Raw genomic sequence first — 20,267 nt, forward strand, 5'->3', positions numbered from 1 at the left:
ACCTGGCCTTCTGGTTCATAGGTGAGTGTGTTACCCACTAGGCTACTACCACCCTTGACTGGCTTCATGCCTCACATCTGATTGGTGACTTTCAGCCCCCAGCTTGTCTGTTAGGTCTCCAAAACACCAATTCCTCATGAGAAGAGAGGTGACACGGGAAATGGACGACTGACAAACACAAGAGCTGCAAGCTGTGTGCACATGTTGAAAAAGTTAATTAATATGGGTCAAGAACATGGTTTGGATTGTTCAGAGGTTCCCGCCCCTTTCTGCCATCCTGTGTTCTGCGCTCTCATTGGCTGTAGCTCAGCTGAGATATGACTAACTATTTATCTTGCTGGCCACAGTCTGTGATGAGTCACTGAGCGTCTTTCAAAATTGGCGATCAACACTGAATTGTGGTCGGTGACCTCACAATCGGGGCTTATAATCGTGACACCAGAACAAGATCTGCACCCTTGACATGTCCAGGTGCTCTAAAGTAAAAAGAGGTTCACTGCTAGGAACAGGAAGAGGAAGTGACGGGGGCCCTGCCTGTCCCTAGGCGCACACAGGGACAAATGGCCTCAAGCGTTTTCACACATCAGGGCCGCCGGGGAGAAATCCGGACTTGGGATTGAGGTTTCCTTGTGCCGGCCGCCAAAGAGCTCAGCAGTAGCGCTCTGTTTACATTAAAAAACTCTTTTTTTTTCTCCTTTTAAACATTTGTTCTGAATTTCGGGCGTCGCGTACAAATCTCCAGCCGCCCGTCATTTCAAACCTTTGTCAGTCTTCAGGGGAAAGAATAAGAAAAATAGCGGCCTGTTCGGCGAGGCTAGGCATCTATCTCTGTTAAATGAGAAATATTGCGGCGCATTCGATTAATAACTTGCGGATAAGACGGACTAAAGTGCTGACATTCGGGCAGGGGCTTGTAAATTCAATATATTCTATTTTAAGAGAAAATTAACAATTACCAGACCGCCTTGGTTCTAGAAAACGTTTGCACAGCACTTTCAGTAAATCACAGAGTGCTATTGTGCGCCAGGTTCGGTTCGAAATACAGCCAAAACTACAAGCCTCGGAGCCAACACTGAAACAAAGTATCTTTTAAGGCGCTCATAACCGTACCCCGAGTAATTTACATAAAAATCAATCACCGCAGCCCTCTGCAATTATCAAACTATGTTCAGCTTTTCAACGAGGCAGTGGAGCACAGCCCATTTCTTCTTACATCAGAGAAGACGCTGCTCGTGTCAGAGCATTTCAGGAAGAACAAGTCGGGAGCACGTGGCGGATAAAAAAAACAGCTACACAGCAAGTTTTCAAGCTTTGAATCGTTACGTTTTTTTTTTTTATAGGCCTGTTTCCTGGATCTTAATCACAGCGGAGTAATAAACGTGGGCACACGTCGACTCTCCGCCGCAATGATCAGGCCTCGGGCATCAAATAAATAATCCGCACGCTGTATATGTTTTTATTTCGTTTGGCGAGGAATTGGGTCAGCCGCTAAAATTAACTGTCCGCCTCGCTTGAATGTGCTGCAATTCGGTGGCTGCTGCAACTCATTTCTGCAGCGGGGAGGGAGAAGAAGAAAAAAATGAAGGAGAAGAAGACAGGATTCAGCTCTCTACCACAGGATGAAGAGAGAGAGACAGGGGGAGCAGTAAAGGTTGTATCGTTTCAAAAGGAGCGTCTCTCAACCCCCCTCCACCTCTGCAGCGGGGGATCAGATTTTAAGTCCCATTGACTCCTGGCCGCATCGATTGGCTGCTTGGACGTCGGCCACGGAGAGACAGGGGCCGACTCCCACCCGCTCCCAGGCAGAGAGGTGCAGAAGCGGGGCCGGATGCCTCTCAATGCAGGCCCTGTTCTCTGCATGTGGGTCACTCCCCTCTACTGCTCCTTCATCTGATAACAGCCCCATCCGTCCTCATCAGAGAGGTGCAACTGTTTGACCCCCCCCCCCCTCCCAGCCGCAGTGACAGGAAAATGACTGGTAATCTGTCCCGGAGGAGGCATAACCCGGAATAATGCCTCCTGATCCCTACTCTTGTAAAATAAGGAAAAGACGATCTGCAGTCGCACAACAAAGTTGCACACTATAAGTGAGTCTTCACTAGAACGTTGACAGAATTTTATACTTTTTGGATAATTCCAGAAAAAAAAAACATGGATTCTTGGAAGTTGAGGTTGAGGGAGAAAATGCTTTCAGTTCCCGGCGTGGCCAGCAGGGGGGGCTCTGCCAAACTCTCCCACTGCACGGGAGTAAAGTGCAGGTGTCTTTGTCCAAGATCGGTTTCCCACCAAGGTCATTATCTAGACCAGGCACTGTATCAACTGAAGTAAAAGGGAGGGCTGCAGCTGCAGGATACAGATATTTATCATACACATTTCTCCCCCCTGACAAATAGTCGCGTCGCAGCGGCATCCCGCTGCAGGGTGACTACGTTCTGTTCATTTCGCAGTATAATGTGACGAGTGCAGCGCTAAAGTCGTTTCTCCATCGATGTGGCGGCTACTCTGTCCTTCTGTGCCTTCTCTCAGCCAACTCTCCAGACCAGGTCCATTAGGCTGAGCAATAAATTCCTCAGGAATTTAACAGCTCGGAAAAAGGGTGCCTTCTTTTACAGCTTTCTGCACATAAAGGTTTGGCGTAGGCAACAAGTGAAATATGGGGTTGCTGCGTTATTGCAGCTTTCTTTAGCCGTTTACAGCCCTTAGAGCACACGGGCCGCTGAAATGAACGACACCCTTTGACGGCACAATGCCGAATTAATGGACAGAGGGTGAAGGAAGCAGACAAATGACCTAAACTTGCTTTTGGAAGGCAAAGTGCATAATCCTTTACCTTCGCCAGCGCCGGAACGTGTGCAGGGTGATGCCAGCTGATCATTAGCAAGAACGAAGGTGAGATTAAGGGGGATGACTTTGGAGGCTCTATTTAAGGGCAAGGTTGAAATTGTCCAAAACAACGAAGCAGAGGCCTGTCAATCACCTGGAGATTTTTAATTTGACATGAAGGGTGGAGTTCTACTAGCTCCAATTAGCAAGCAGTTCTTTCTTGTTTTTATCAATATATCAATACATTACACAGTGGGGCAGTAGCGGTTAAGGAAGCGGCCCCATAATCAGAAGGTGGGCGTTCGAATCCCGATCCGCCAATGTGCTACTGAGGTGGCACTGAGCAAAGCACCGTCCCCACACACTGCTCCCCGGGCGCCTGTCATGGCTGCCCACTGCTCACTCAGGGTTATGGGTTAAATGCAGAGGATAAATTTCACTGTGTGCACAATGTGCTGTGCTGCTGTGTATAACAAGTGACAATTACTTCACTTTTCGGTGGGGCAGTGGTGGGTTGTGGGGCAGTGGTGGCCTAGTGGTTAAGGAAGCGGCCACGTAATCAGAAGGTTGCCGGTTCGAATCCTGATCCATCAAGGTGCCACTGAGCAAAGCACCGTCCCCACACACTGCTCCCCGAGCACCTGTTATGGCTGCCCATTGCTCACTAAGGGTGATGGGTTAAATGCAGAGGACAGATTTCACTGTGTGCACCGTGTGCTGTGCTGCGCTGCTGTGTATCACAATGACAATCACATCACTTTCATTATGTTGCCAAATATATATATATATATATATATATATATATATATATATATTTTTTTTTTTTTTTTTAAATATATGGATATAAAGATTTTTGTCAGTTGTTGATGCCCAGTATGAGGTTTGATATGATTTAATACATGCACTATACACAAGTATTAATTAATTAAAATGAGCAATAGGCCAGTGAATTCTCCAACATCTTATACATTTAGAGAAATCTTGATTCGTACGAGCCGGAGTTACCACACACAAAGCTCTTTGCTCGACTCTTCAGAAAAAGATGTCTGTTTGTCTCAGGAAACGAGACCTAATTGTATCACACAGCGCACATAGAGCCACTGGCAGGATGATTCAAGCAGACCATTCATCGATCACTCCGACAGCAAGTTAACTCTGTTTGGCTAATTAGCAGATGTTTACAATAATGCATAGCCTATCTGGAGCCAATGCAAGGTTTCATTTCTCTCAGTTTTCAATGCCACCATTCATCCATCCATCCATCCATCCATCCCAGGGTCTGGTGCCTTCAGCATGAATTCGGTTTCAATGCAGCAAGAACACCCAGAATGGAGATGGGCCTTTCTTTCATGATAAAGAACATCCACGCAACCCGGCATCCTGCTTGCAGCCACGCTCCGAACACAGAGCCTCAAAATTCTACGTTGGTCAGGGCACGAAGACCACATGTGCAGAAGCAGCACTTACCACTTGAAGTGGTATCAGCAGAGGAGGGGCGGCGGTGCTGTCCACGGCAGAAGTTACATTTCAAGCCTACGGCAAAAACATTACAGCGCAATCTGGAGTCAATACAGCTACAGCCGTCACAAGTGGATCAATTCTCCCAGACGCTCCTCAGACAAATCATTAGAGGCGCTTTAACAGTAAAATATGGTTTTGAGGCGGCCATCATTACCATCGCCAGTTCAGGTGTGACGATATGGAGTGGGTGAACATGTTCTGCGTTAGATGGCGAGGTTTTATGCTCATTCTCTCTAACAAGGCAGTGCAGCTTGAACAGACTGTTCCTGGGGTGTTCGTGGTGTCCATCGACTATTGATTAAAACCATGCACAATGCATCACCTCTAAAATGTGAGGCCACCACGTGTCTGGATGACAATTATTTTCAGTTTTCTCAATCCAGCATTTGAAATGCTACCTGCCAGAAGGTTTTTGTCAAGCCCACATTCATTATTAGGTCATTAGGAAACACTTGAGGCTGGTTAAGGTCACGCTGTAGTGAAAACATTCTGGCAGGTGTGAGGAAAACTGACTTAAACTCTCGCTCACCGCTTCAGGGTTGCGGCCCATCCAGGAACATTGGGTGGGGACATCGTTCACTCACCATTCACTCATATGGACAATATTGCATCCCAGATTCACCTAGAGTACTCAGACTCACAACCTAGGAGATGTGAGGCCACGACATGACCCGCCGTACCACGGTGCGGCCCACGCGCCTAAAATGTTCTTCCAGGGGGAAGACTGTAGAGGGAACATTCACTGAGGACTGTAATGTAAGGTTTCCACCAAAATCCTATTCTGGTACCTTGTGTAAAATTGTCTGCATCTGAATGGTTTTGGCAGGTTTACCTAATATTTTTACTAATAGTTAAGGTGAAGTGATTGTGCACACGATGACACAATGAAATGTGTCCTCTGCTTTTAACCGATCACCGATAGTGAGCAGTGGGCAGCTTGACGGTTCAGGACTCCCTGATGTGTGCTGCTGTGTTGGGGGGTGTGGGGTGTTGACATCAGGTGCCTCTTGACTACCGCTGGCCCTACTGCTGCCAGTGCTGCCACAGTGCCCCCCCCCCTTCTTCGTGCCTTGTCCACTCAGAAAGCTACAGCCTCGCTCTGCTGTGAACGGGTGCCTGAGGGAGAGGGGCCGAGTCGATTCTGGAAAATATGCTTCAAAACCAAACAAAAAAATGGAGGCTACATTTTGTTTGGGCGAAGAGGGGGTCGTACACATCCTTTTGTTCATTTCACCCCACCCTCTACATTCACAATCTACTCGGTTAGAGAGCAACCATTAAAAAATGGATAATGACATTAGCTGGCAAAAAGGAGAGAAAGCTAATTAATTTGGAAAGAAATCCTTTATTTTTTTCCTCTTGAAAGGCACCTGAGTAGAAGGATGCAAATGGATCTGATTCTGCTTCCATGCTCTTTGAAAAGCAGCGAGTTTGGCATTTTGGCAGGGCACCATGGGAAGGTGCGCGTGGGCGGAGAGGCCGCTCTCTCGGCGAGGACAGGACGCGGTCTCTCGCTGTGTGCAGGTGCGCTCGCAGTTCAGCATCTCGGGGGGAGCAGCTCTGCTCCGACACGCACTCCCACACAACGGCGGCCGGCTCGGGGACGGTGATTAAACGGAGGGGCCGGCCCAGACTCGGCCCAGATGGTGAACGCTCTGGCAGGGGAGGAGAAAACCGGGGACGGGTCCAAACGGTTAACTGCTCCAGCTTTAAAGCTAAAACAGGATCTTCCTGGCTCCACCACACCTCTCATTACACATTTCTTTCTAATATGAAGCACACACCATTTGCAGCTCTGTAACTTTTACACATTTTCAGTAGAATTTACTTTGCATTACTGGGCCCTTGTTTTCGGGCATTTATTATAACATACCATGTAACAAAATACATTGCCAGATGGTTACATTTATTATTTTTTCATTACACATTGTGTGAAAAAAAGTTTTGTTGATGATTATGGCTTATGTTTCACAAAAATCAGAAATTCAGTGTTTCAAATCAATCCAAAAAGGATTCACAACCCTGGTAAAAAAAAAAAACTATTTATATTCTCAGCCCATTAATAGTATACTTAAATTTTTTGACGCAGCTTGAAGTATACTTTAATAGTGCAAATGGTATTAACTAAATAAATTTGAATATATATTCATCTGGCTTATTGCATGCCTGCATTTTAAAACTGTACGGTTTTTATAAAATACCAAATAAATTCTATTCATTATATCGTTCAGAGAATTACTTCTGACCACAATTGTACTTTTAATGTATTAAAATAATATGTTTAAGATGCAATGGTTTTTTGATTGTATAATTTTGTTGCGTGATGCTTGTCAAGGCTTGATTGAAGACTCTCCCACACAAAAAGCAGGTCTGCAGGGACCTGGGACCTAGTTTTAACCTGGCTTTAGTGGGCTGGCCAGGTAATAGCGATTCCAGTCTCTGGTGGTGAAGTGTTTATCAGGCACTCGACTGAGACCCGGCTTCCAGCGGCTTCCAGCACAAAGGACCAGGCGCTTTTGAAGACTAGACTTCCAATTATAGAGAACAGAAATTGAAAAACGTGCAACTAGCTCTTTCTAGAGCTGGATGGCTGCTCCCTTGTCAGTCAAGCACTGCTGTTCTTTCCTCGGCTCATGCAGGATTGGACAGACAAAGTGGGAAAAGGAACAGGCGGAAAAACAGAAGAGAGAAAGAAAGAGAGAGAGAAAGAAAGAAAAAAACAACACCCTCGGGTCCTTCGCAGATTTCTGTAGAGAGATCTCTGCATGCTCTGCTGTGGCATGTCCACTACTCTGTCTCTGCCAAATGCTCCTTCTTTCGACTATTTTATCTCAGCAAATTGATGTTTGTGCAGCAATTATCAGACACTCAGACTGATAAACACTGCGCCTATTGTCTGCTGCGGCACGGGCAGACGTCGTACGCGGAGCTCGCCCCCGTTCAATAATTTAAATATCCACTAGTCAACAGCCCTGCTTCTCACAGGTACATTGCTGAAGGGCTCTCAGAACAAGCAGCGCCGCGCGCAATTTGCATGAGAAAAATATTACTTATGCAACGCTCGTTTCAATAACACATTCCTTCCTCGTGAAAAAAAGAAGGGCAGAATCGCAGAGATAGAGATGTGTGGGTGTAGACAGACAGGGCAGACATTAAGCCACCCGTTTAACGGCGGTGGGGGGGGGGGGGGGGGGGGAAGCATGCATTATGCATCCTAGATTCTGAAACAAGCTAGTGAAAGGGGACCGAGGAGGTGAGAGGAGGGTGAGCACGACGGAAAATATTTCTCTTTTTCGGACCACGTAATTGGCCCCGGTCAGGAGGAGTCATTTATTTAACTCTGGCAAACATTAATCTTGGCTCTGGCAATCTCGGTTGCACAATTACTTCTCAGAGTTGCACAGTGCAAACACATTGATTACAGATTAGGGGGAACTAGAAGGTGCTCAGAATAAGAGCGGGAGGAAAGAGGAACACCCGTAGGTCTTTACATCCTAAATCAAATCTAACTGATGGGTTTAGGATCTAATTTGAAGAAGAGAAGCACATAAGCTTGGCCATGAGGAAGAGGACGGGCCTGCAAATGGATGCATTTAGTGCTGCCTCAATTACCGCGTCCACAACAAATGATCCACCTTCTGGGCTGCATATTACACTTAATTGGTTAACAGATTCACTATCTACTCTGCTGCGCTCTTTAAGCATTTTCCCCCGAGAAGAAAAGAGAGAAAAATAATCTGCATACAATTCTGGGACTACTTTTACAGACAAGTGTAATTATTTAAGGATTTGAAAACTCATTTGAAGAGTTTAGGAAGGAGAACGGTATGAGGTGGGGTTAAAATGTACATTTTTTATTTGCTCTTCTAATGAGCCCGTAATGCTTCTATAGGTCCCACATGAATACCGTGCAGCTTTCATTTACATATTTGTAACTTCAAGCTACACCGCTCCATCTATGTTTCTCTAAACTGACAAGAATGGATTGGCCACTAGGGTGAACCTGTGAGTGTTTCCTCACACCTTATCTTAGGTCTTTTTCTGCACATAAGACTGACCAGGTGATTAACAACATGTCAAGAAGCTGACATCATGAAAAGCAAACAGAGACGAAGACACACTGTCCAGGCTCCACCCACAACACCACTTAACACTGGCCAACAAGAGCGTAAACGGAGCATAAAACGCTGCTTTAAACTCAACTTCTAACGTACGGCTATTCATTTTCTCGGTCTGTCTACTTCAGACTCATTCTGTGGCCCACTGCTGTCACTTGGCCATTTTGAGAACTGGCAACGAGACATTTTGTTGACAGGGCACAGGGCACTTCTCGTTCATCCACGGAGACGGAGCCATAAACAGTCAGCAGTGGTGGGTAAAGACACGCTACAGAAAAACTGTTATTACGGCCCCATAAAAAAAATGTGCCCATGTTCAGAAATGAAGGAAATTGAGGGCATGTTCCACACGACCATGTCCTTTTAAAACTTGGTAAAGTCGCTCTGCACCGCCCTTATGGTCAATGGGGTCAATTAGCTGAAGTGCTCCATGGCGATGGACAAAAAAGACAGGGGTCCAGGGATCAGCAGCAGTCTAGCTGCACACACACATACACCATTGTGGGGTTCTGGTCCACAATAACCCAACTTTAAATGAGTCTGGGATGCCAGCCAAAGAAGAAATGGCATCGCCAGAGAAAATACACTACATCTAAAAGGAAACAGCTCATTTTTTTATGACAAATCATGCCTGCCGGTAACTCACAGCTTCCAGTGAGTTGGGCTTCAGTGATCTCATGAACGTCACTCAGCACGATGCATTTAAAGAGCGCGGAGGATGATGCACCCACTAGCGGGACAGTGCGTCGTCTGGTTGCTTTTAGCAACAGGCTAACGCCGCGGCGGTGCAGGCCGCCGGCTTCACGCGCGCTGAGCCGGGTTCAGAGAGCCTGGCGGCTTATTATTCTCACTCCAAGCCACATATCAGTGGTCAGCCTACGCCCAGTGTCCCACAGGTTGCTGCTCTTGGGCGCAATCCGGCTGGATTGCACGCACAAACAGCCAAACAAACCACGCAAAACGAGCCGCGTCTCAAACGTGCAATCAGCTGGACACTTGCCGAAGCCCCGTTCCCGCTTGTTTTGTAATGACTGCGCGGCGTTGGTGCTGGGGCCTGTGCTGCGGCAAGCTACATGCGCTTGTTTGCCGCCGAGGATGCGTCACTCTGATATTCACGGCAAGCTGGGAGGTGCAAATGAGCAGGCGAAAGTCCATCAATCACGCGTTCGTCATCGTGACAGCACGGTGCAATTCATCCAAATCTCACCGTCAGTTATGTTCATCTTGTTTCAGTGTTCCTCATTCAAATCTGCGATTAAAGCTCCTTTTTTTGTTTATTTGGTTCTAGATGTGGTCCTGAGTCGACTTTAGGGGAGATGTTTGTTGTGCTATAGCACGTTGGAGATGTTCTCAAATATCAGATTGTTGAGCAGGTATCATGGACCCCAGTTCTTATTTAGAGGTCCAGACGCCTGTCCAACCATTTCAGCCAGATACCCTCTTCTTTCTTACATCCACACACTGGCCATTTTATTGACATCATAAATCCCATCACATGACCAGGAAAATGGTCTGTTCACATCCAGAAGAATGCCAGAACCATAGCATCTAGTTGAGCTGCTGCATTTTTTTTGTTGCCATATTATTTAGTCAATATCTGAAGGAGGAAATGAGTCTTGCTTTAAATGGCATCAATGAACGATTCTTCAATGAAAAGAGCGGCATAATACCTGAGCTGGAAGCAACATGGCTGCTCTACACACTCTACACTACCCTGCCACTATGCGTACGCTGTCATTTAACACTCTATTACCCACGGCCAGTCAACCTCAGTGCCACACACCTCAACACTCTATACACACAGCACCTCGTTCTTAAACTGTGTATAAATACTTCACACCACACCGCCATACGCTGTAATTCTGCTGCCAACATAACACTCCATCCCGCCAGCGCTGCACCTGGACAGTCCAAAACACACACACGCAAGACACGTGCAGAAAAAACAGAAGTCCAAAAAATATCAACTCATTATTAGAATCAAAGCAGTATGTTTCGGAATCTCTCTCTCTCTCTCTCTCTCTCTCTCTCTCTCTCTCTCTCTCTCTCTCTCTCTCTCTCTCTCTCTCTCTCTCTCTCTCTCTCTCTCTATATATATATATATATATATATATATATATATATATATATATAGACACACACACACACTCTGGCATGAAATATAAAGTACCAGGTATATTTGGCTTGGGACCGCATGAATAGTAATACAGACCGGTGTAGGTGATCTGACCGCTGTGTGTGTGAATGTGTGTGTGTGTGTGTGTGTGTGAGTGTTCGCTCCACTGAGCTGACTGAGCCCAGGAGGGAGTGAGACAGCCCCTGCCTATCGCTGCCTGCCAGCTTCCCAGCTCTGTTCTCCTGACCCAACATTTTCACACACCAGCGGCACGGCAGCCGCACGCACACGCACACACACACACACACACACACACACACACACCAGTCCAACGGCGTGTCTGCAGCTCATAGGATGCAAAGGAACCAGAATCAGGTCCAGAGGGCTCCTCAGATGCTCCTTCTACGGTCATGTGTGCTGTAACATGGGTTACATGATTACCATCACACCGAACGCTAATCTGCGGCACACGTTTTCAGTTTTTGGAGATTTTTCCCTGCTATTTTTAACCCGGTGAGACATGCAGGAAGCGGAGTGTGGGGCCAAACAATAATTCCTTTGTGTTTGTGAGCGGAGAGAGTCGAAAGTAGACAGTGTACAGAAACTCAAGATGTTTTTCCAGTTCTTTAACAGCCCCTCGCCTGAAGTAGAGAAATAAGGCATCTGATCCCCTGAACGAGCCATGCAGCCTTACTTTAGGGAAGTTTTATATGAAGAAAAGGGGGAGGAAGGTCAGCAAGACTGAGCAAAAACAGGAAATGAGCGTCAACAGAAAGAGTGCAGGCTGTACAGCAGCACTTTTGGATCTCGACCCACAGCAGCAGATGCACCTGGGGGCCGGACCTGGGCTCCGTCCCAGAGGCGGTCGGGGGATTTCCAGGCTGGGCTGGGCTTTGTTCGGCACTGAGCTTGACATGGGGGAGCAGCCCTTCCAGGCTCCTGGAAATCCTTCGGCAATTTTAAATAGCGCTTCAAGAAAAAAAAAATAGATGTAAAAATCTGGGATTCTTTTGCCACCAAATGTTCTTTTTTTGCCTTCTTCTTCTTCTTGAAGAAGAACTCCAGGGGCAGTGGTGGCCTAGCGGTTAAGGAAGCGGCCCCGTAATCAGAAGGTTGCCGGTTCGAATCCCACTGAGGTGCCACTGAGCAAAGCACCGTCCCCACACACTGCTCCCCGGGCTGCCCACTGCTCACTCAACACAGCAGCAAGAACAACGCTGAGCAGCAGCACTTTGTCCAGAGCAGAGACGCCTGTGGAATAATCACGACCCCCCCCAAAAAAATCTGCAGATTGTCTACTGTATCAGGCTCCGTCTGGAGGGACCGTTCACATGCTCCAAACGGGCTCGGGAAGGGAGGGAAGATGAAGGGGAAAAAAAGAGCTCCGGATCTGTGAAACACATTAGCTGCCAATTGTCTGAGTGTGCTCCTGGCCATTTTTAATGAACCACTGGAGGAAGGTTTTTTTTTTTTTTTTTTTTTTTTTGCTTTTGAATAATCCATATGTAAAATAACGGAAACACAAGCCTGGTGAGTTGAGGTGAGGGTCAGAGGTAGGCTCCCCCAGGGCTTCAGAGCAACAGACAAAAACGGCTTTTGTGGAGGGCGGGAAAAGAAAGAAAGCGGGGTGAAGAGGGAGGGGGGGGGCGCATCTGCTGCAACCGTGATCTCTCCCTGCCAAACCACCGTGACCGCAGCCGTTTTCATGAGCTGAGAAGCCTCCCGCTCCTCGACGCCAATCATGGCCGCTGTGATTTTAGTAACAGGAGGAGCGATCGATGAGGTAATGGCGGAGGTAGCTCTGTTCTGCTCAGAGGAGCCTCGGCAACAAAGGCAATTAATTCAGATCCTGGATTCTGACCCCCCCCACCGCACCCCACATGCTTCCTTTTCAGGGAAATCGGAGAAGCGGGACCCCTTCAGGACTCGCTCCTATTTCTAAAATAATCCAGGCATTAGATATAATTGCAGCTGTGATCATTGTCCGTAACTTATTATTATTATTTAAAACAGTTATATTCGTGCCCAACACGATTATTACATTAATTGCACATTGTGTTTAAGAAAGCACTGTGTAGTTTGTTGTATCGATTTCAGGAAACGCAATGAGAAACCCGCAGACTCCCTGCCAAATTTACGTCCCAAACCCCCCTCCAGACCAGACCTACACCCTGTTCCATAATGATTACGCCGCGAAGACGTTTAATGGCGGCCGTGCGGTGGGAGTGGCTGCCGTCAACTCGATTCTGCTGACTGGGGAGAAAAAAGAAAAACACACACGAGCCTTCGTCAAGTCCCAGACGGAGCAGGGGACTTCGCAGCATGTTCCAAGCAGGCTGCCGTTATATAAGCGGGGTGGAAAACCCGGGTGGAAGGGATTATTCATGTTCTTGACATGGAACCAGGGTCACTCAGGGTCTTCAGCCAACCCAACGTGACCTTCTAACAGACCTGCAGTCTTTCCTGCAGGCACGAAAGATCCAGGATAGAATAAAAAAATAGTTCATCTGTGTGGTGAGGAGCAGAGAGGTGGCCACTGCAGGATAAGAGCCGTACAGGAGCAGCGTTGGTGGCCACTGAAATCTCGTAGTATTAAAAATACAGATACAGAAATGTCCATCTTCTGATTCACTCAGTTAGGATTCAGGTGGGGCTGAAGGTTGGATGGTCTCTCATTCCTTGAGCTGCACCAGGACGCGGGACAGGTCGTGAGGAGCGACCACGACAGTGACAACAGTGGAGGCAGCAAACGCGTCCGCTTCCTGCACAGAAAGATCAGAGTGCAGGAAGTGGACAGAGAGACCGGGAGGACGAGAGTCCAGCGCCACCGACAGCTTCCTGCCCGTAACAATGCGCCACAGGGCTGCCGGCCGTCGGTAAGAGGTCACTCCAGTGCGCCAGTCGGTGACTGGTACTCCTACACAGGACCAAACCACGCCCGACTCCTGTTTCAGTAGGTGTGCAATTCAATCATTTTTCCCATGAGCCCCTGCTCCAGACACCACTCAGCAGCTTCATGGATAATGTATGGACGAACTCCCTCTTGCGAGTGTAACGTTTCGTCTGCCTGACGCTCTTTAAGGTGGCGCGTTATTTATGTGACAAACGTCCCACCGCGTCGGTGACTAACGAGCAGAAGTCGCCGGCCGGAGTGCGAGGCGTGCGGGCCGCTGGCGCGCTAAAGTAGGCGTCCTACTTTCTATTTAGAGCAGCCGTGGAAGTGGCGGCCATCTCTCTGACACACTTTATCGCCGGAGTGTGTGGAGAGACACCGGAATAACACCGCGGACCAGGCGCTCCGGGCCTCACGTGCATGCAGTTGTGACTCTGCAACCAGAATCTCAGAATCAAAACCGATGTGGGGAACATATGACCTTCCAGCACAGGTGGATGACGGAACACTTCCTTCATGTGACATTTCTCACACACACACACAGTGTGCACCTCAAAAATTATGTTTTCATAAATTAGTTGTAAGAGGTAAACCTTCTGGGGCAGTGGTGGCCTAGCGGTTAAGGAAGCGGCCCCGTAATCAGAAGGTTTCCGGTTCGAATCCCGATCTGCCAAGGTGCCACTGAGGTGCCACTGAACAAAGCACCGTCCCCACACACTGCTCCCCGGGCGCCTGTCATGGCTGCCCACTGCTCACTCAGGGTGATGGGATAAATACAGAGGACAAATTTCACTGTGTGCACCGTGTGCTGTGCTGCTGTGTGTCACATGTGACAATCACTTCACTATTGAGCCACAATCATAACCATTAGATTCCATTACATGTAATGAATGTGGCATATATGAGGATTTACCTTTTCCAGCCTATCGGTAATATTATCTATTAACGCACTGTTCCATTTTGACCAGGCAGTATTCGCACTGTTTTACATTGCACATTTATTCTTCATTTCACCTGTTTGGCGCCGTCTGTCTCATTGCCGTCTACAATGTTTTTTTTTTTGTTAAACGTTACTCTTGCAATGCCTCTGTCCCGTTTGCCCTTCACGTAGCGCGGTTTGTCGGTGTCGCACACGTGAACTGAATGTCAGTATGCAACTTTGTTTAAAATGTTACATGCAGCACCAGGTTCCGGAGATGAGGTTCCACTAATGACAGTGTACGGCGAAGGTTGTATAATGCGGAGGAAGCGCTGTGGGTGACAAGCTAAAGGTTCCGAATATATACATATACACATTAGCGTTCACTAATGCCAGATGCACTAGTTGGCCAGTAAGAATGGTTCAATTAAAGTGCCGAGGAATCTGTCTGCAGAGGAGAATGGGAGGAGACGGGACCTTGTGGCGTACGTGCCACTACGTATTAAAGTTTTTTTCAAAGTGAAGTTGTCACTTGTGCACAGCACAGCACACGGTGCACACAGTGAAATGTGTCCACTGCTCACCAAGGGTGACCATCACCCTTGGTGAGCAGTGGACAGCCATGACAGGCCACACAGGGAGCAGTGTGTGGGGACGGTGCTTTGCTCAGTGGCACCTCAGTGGCACCTTGGCGGCTCGGGATTCGAACTTCCTTAAACGCTAGGCCACCACTGCCCCAATACGTATGTATTGATAGGTATTAGAATGGGTTTAAATTGTCCATAATTATGAAGGACAGTCGGCGAGAGCAGTCAGTCATTACTATAGCCTCCATAAATCTTAGAAATAACTACACACCAGGAAAGGGACTGGTTTTAGTTCCACCGCTCCAAAATACATGCACTAACATGCACTCCTTTCTTGTTCGTAGCGGTTTTATTTCTGTAAATCCAGAAGACAGCCCGTATGTAACACTAGCGAACACTCCTTACATGCTATGTCTATTATAGCAGCAGGAACATCAGGAACGGCCGTCTTGAAAAAGAGAATTCCGATCGTATTCACAGGCCTGCCCCCACCACTTCAGCTTGGTACGGTGACCCCATGATCCGAGAAGGTATCAGTACATTGCACATCTGATTCATCTCTCCTGTTCTGCTCTCAAGTTTCAGCTCTCCCTCCTTCCTTCCTGTCTAGCTTTTTTTTTTCTTTCCTCTGCTCCCTCTCTGTCTAGCAGCCTGCCTACTTGACTCCAGTCTTATTTGTTTTCTCCCCTCAGATAGCCATCTCTCTCCCGCCCCCTCAACCCCGCAATTTGCTTCTAACTCTTGTGCCAGAGGCTCCAGCCAATGAGTGACTTGGGTCTGGGTGATCGATATTGACCCGAGGTTACCGGCCACGGGAGACAAGGCTGTGTGGTGCAACGCTTGTCATCTGAAGTTGCTACCGAGCCGACTTCACTTCAGTCAGAAGGCGGTCTGCCCGTCTGTACCACCATGGAGAGCGTATTTACCTACACAGGTCAGCACGTGGACGCTGTCTTTTCTTCTCCCGTCTCAGCAACAACAAGTGTGTTAATAACGTTTTAGTTCTAATCGGCATTAAATCAGAATGGGACTTCCCATTTACATTTGTAGTGGTTTTATCTACCGCATCACGCGCCCTTATCTCGGGGCTTTGTCTACTCCGCAATTTAAACCCATCGGTTCCGCAAAATTAAACCCATTATCTAAATGTAACAGTGAGGTCATTACCCAGAAGCACTTTTGGCGACCATGAACCCCCCCCTTTCCCAACCCACCCCACTCTACTGTGAACACAGTACACGACCAGAAAATACAACCAATCCCTGCTTCCGAATTCTGAAACACATTTATTGTGCTACAAGGCCAGATATAACTTATTTGCTGATTAATTCGCTTACTTTATTGCAGTAATCACTATACACAGTGGGGAGGGGTGCTTGTGTGGTGGTTGTCCCAAAAACTATAAGGAGTGCTTAATTTCCCAACTCTGTCATATTTTGCGATTCTCCTAATTAAATTCGGGTCTTTAGGGGCCACGTAATGAAATTCAGCAGAAGAAGCGGAATTCATTCACGAGCAATTCCACTTGACTAAAATTGAAACTGTATTTTAAGGGGAGCAGCACTCTTAAATTATGCATGGCCGTAACTGATTCTCTCGAGCGAAATATTCCAAACGAATGGCACGGCGGGCCAGTTCTGATTGCCTCTCAGCGTCCACGGAGGTTCCTCTAATCCCGGGCTAAACAAACCACATCCATCCGGGATGGGATCAGGCAGCCCGTCTCCTCAACACAAGACAAAATATATAAATAACACTTCTTTTTATTATAGTTTCCAGAGGTGGTCCAAATGGAAGCTCTTTATTAGGACTCCACGCGTGAGGAACGAGCAGATAGGGAAGGGGGTGTGGGGGTTTCTTGATCACTTGTTCTTTCCGAGTGTCCTCTGCTTCTCTGCATGCTCCACGATCTTCTCCTCCACGTACAGGCCCTTGCGTTTCCGCACGCCGTTCATGTACTTCAGCGCCTGGTTGCTGGAGTCGGCTTTCTCCCCAAAGTGCAGGTATTCTTCCTCAGTGGTGGGCACCCAGAACGGGTCGCTGGAGACCACCTGAGGTACACAAACACACACACAAATTGAGTTTAGTTCAATTTAATGAAGAAAAAAAAAAAAACCCAAAAAAACAAGTGTGTGGCGGACTCATGATTTGGCCTGCTCCCTCACACCAGGTTCTATCCAGCAGGGCAACCATTGTATAGCTGTGAGAGGAGACGACCACTCCAGCAGCGCAACAGAAAGCTCATTATGTAAAGCTGCACGAAGCACTCTGTGTGTGTGTGTGTGTGTGTGTGTAACAGAGGTCGGGGCTGAGGGTGTGTATCAGGCCTGGAGCTGGACGATGACACACACGCAGGCAAACACAATGACCTCACAATCAGAGCAAACACACAATTAACTGTACCAGGCCGCACCTGTCCCCGCAGATGGCCGCTTCAACAACAGCGGGATTTAGCGGCCATGGAAACGCTCCGGCCGGCCGGCCCACAATCGACCAGGGCGCCGCGTGAGGAGCATATGTCATAATGCATCTGCAGTTCCTCCGTTTGGTTGGGAGGGCGGAGGCGGGGCGGCTTTCTTACCGTCCCCAACCGCTGCGGGATTGAATGTACACGCTTTTAATGGTGATCTGTCACACTTCGATTAAATCTCCCTCCCTCCCTCCCTCCCTCCCTCCCTCGCGTGGAGGGCTTGGGTTACCCCATTCAGGGCTTTTGTCCGGTGCACGCTCTCTGAAGCATGTCCCACAGCCAGGCTGGGAGCGCGGTGACGAGGCACTTTTCGCCTCAATGCACTTGTCTTTTTGTCTTTTCTGTCCGTCGTAACACACACACACACACACGCACACACGCACACATACGCACAGAGCTCTGCCATATCGCCTCACACACCCGGCAGTCAGACAATATACATCTGCTGCTGGACAGTCCTACTGTTGCAACAAGTTACATCATCTCAAAGTGGCCAATAATACGCAGGCAACACAAACAAACAGAGGGCAGGACAATGGGAGCACCGCGGCGTGTCACTTCCAAGCAGAATCAGGACGGGTCCATTCAGTGCCCCGCCGCATCCTAATTACTGCCACCGCGCTCTCCTCCACTGGGTAATTATTACCATAATTGCACACAATGGAGGCAGAAAGTAATGGGACAGAAATTTTTGGACCAGCCGGGCCGAGAGAGACACGGCCCGCATGACGGACGGGTCGTGGTGCGAAGCAGACCTGGCTGGTGGAGCTAATGCCGAGTGACGGGAGCTGTGTGGTGCAATTAAAGAGCGTCGCGCCGTCGCTGGCAGCCTCTTCATATGGCGTGACAGGGCTGGGGACAGCAGGCCGGTCACTGAGCCTCATACACACACACACACACACACACACAAATAATACTTTACATTTAAAGTAATAATAAGTACTTCCATAATTCTGGTATGTACCACTGCATAATGCACGGCCACTTACAATTTTCTTTTTATAGTCGGTACAGTATTAAAGTTTTAGCTAAAAAAAAAAAATCTGTGTGAAACAGTATTTCAATACACTGTGTATACTCTTATACTGACAATAAATCTCTCTTGAATCTCATAATATAAAAACTGGAGGTATTCTAAAAGTAATATTATGTACTTTAATGGGATACATTACATACACATGAAAAGGAGCACACACGTGTGCAAAGACACACACACCCACGCATGCCACAGCCATCAACCCCCACCCTCGGCCTTGGAGCCCCACTCTTTCTTACTAACACCTTTGTGTCCCGCACACAATTACACTAATCTGACCTGGAACAGCGTGTCTTGAGTCTCAGCCGCGGTCTGGGTGTGATTAGCCTATGGCCATGAAAGAGCGCGAGTGTGTGCGTGTGGCAGTTGTGTCACAAGACGGGCAGAAGCCAGGTTTCCTGTCTGGCATACGAGGCTAATGAGTCCAGTGCACAGGAGGTACCTGGGAGAAATGTGGGCTTCCCTGTTCCTGTCACGCCGAGTGCGTGTTTGTGTGTGTGTGTATGTGCATGCACACATCCTGTCTGAGCTGCTGTCAACACAGCCGAACGGATCGACAACACGACACCCCGAGACAGGACCTGTTAGGCGGGCGGCCTGCACAGAGCGGAGAGGCATCATTACCGCAGGCGAGCAGCGGCACGGGGTGAGATGCAGGTGACTGGAGTTCAGGCCTCGGCAGATGGGCAACCGCAGCAGCCAACTACAGGCTGTCATGGGGGCGTAGGGTTCTTCAAACTGACATTACTGATGGTTTTCAATATATTAATATTATTAATATAAATTAACCACCTGTTTTGTTCAAACCAGTTCTCTTCCGCAGGAAGAGAAAGAAAACCGTGATGAAAGCTTGCAATAATGCATACTTACATTTACATTTATTTACATTTATAGCATTTATCAGACGCCCTTATCCAGAGCGACTTACAATCAGTAGTTACAGGGACAGTCTTCCCCTGGAGCCACTTAGGGTTAAGTGTCTTGCTCAGGGACACAATGGTAGTAAGTGGGATTTGAACCTGGGTCTTCTGGTTCATAAGCGAGTGTGTTACCCACTAGGCTACTACCACCCCTTAATACTAAACCAAGTATTAAGGGGTATTTATGGGTTATTTTTTTTTTTACAGTATTAAACTGAAGACGCAGGACTATGAATGAACTCACCTGACGTTATGTAATAAACACAAGAAAAAATGGCAAACAAGGCAAAAAGTTGAACATTTGCGTCTGTCCAAATCAGGGGACGGTTTCAAACTTGTGATGATAACAATAGTGAACAAAGCAGCCATGAAGGTAAAAAGAGGCGACTCATACTTCACTTTCTCCTGCTACAAAAAGAAGAAAAACTAATTATGTTTCTTATATATGATTCTTCAAAACGGACTCCATTTCAGTCTCCAGAACCGCCAGACTAGGTGCATCCAAACTATGGACTGGTACTATGGACAGAGACAAGTGTGGGAAAGAGGCTCAGATAAAACACCCAGCAGACTCTGAATGAAATTTACTGCAAATTACTTTGAATTCCTCAATAGTTTGGTTTAATATTCACATGATGCATCCAAAAGAAGTGGTAGTAGCCTAGTGGGTAACACACATGCCTATGAACCAGAAGACCCAGGTTCAAATCCCACTTACTACCATTGTGTCCCTGAGCAAGACACCCTGACTGTCCCTGTAACTACTGACTGTAAGTCGCTCTGGATAAGGGTGTCTGCTCAATGCTGTAAATTAATTTTAGACAAATTTAAAGACAATATGAAGTGCGTAACAGTGTAATGAGT

The 20,267-nt window shown here is 47.6% G+C and overlaps 1 protein-coding gene across 1 annotated transcript in view; it reads right to left on the reverse strand.

The window, feature by feature from the left end:
* Positions 1-16,724: 16,724 nt before the first annotated feature.
* efl1 (elongation factor like GTPase 1) overlaps positions 16,725-20,267 on the reverse strand; it is a 62,951-nt gene continuing 59,408 nt past the window's right edge. The window contains exon 20 of the mRNA XM_028956598.1: positions 16,725-17,028. Coding sequence (XP_028812431.1) covers positions 16,840-17,028 — 189 coding nt within the window. The 3' untranslated portion in view covers positions 16,725-16,839. The remainder of the gene's footprint in view (positions 17,029-20,267) is intronic.

This window comes from Denticeps clupeoides, chromosome 16 (genome assembly GCF_900700375.1).
Source record: "Denticeps clupeoides chromosome 16, fDenClu1.1, whole genome shotgun sequence".
Classification (NCBI taxonomy): Eukaryota; Metazoa; Chordata; class Actinopteri; order Clupeiformes; family Denticipitidae; genus Denticeps; species Denticeps clupeoides.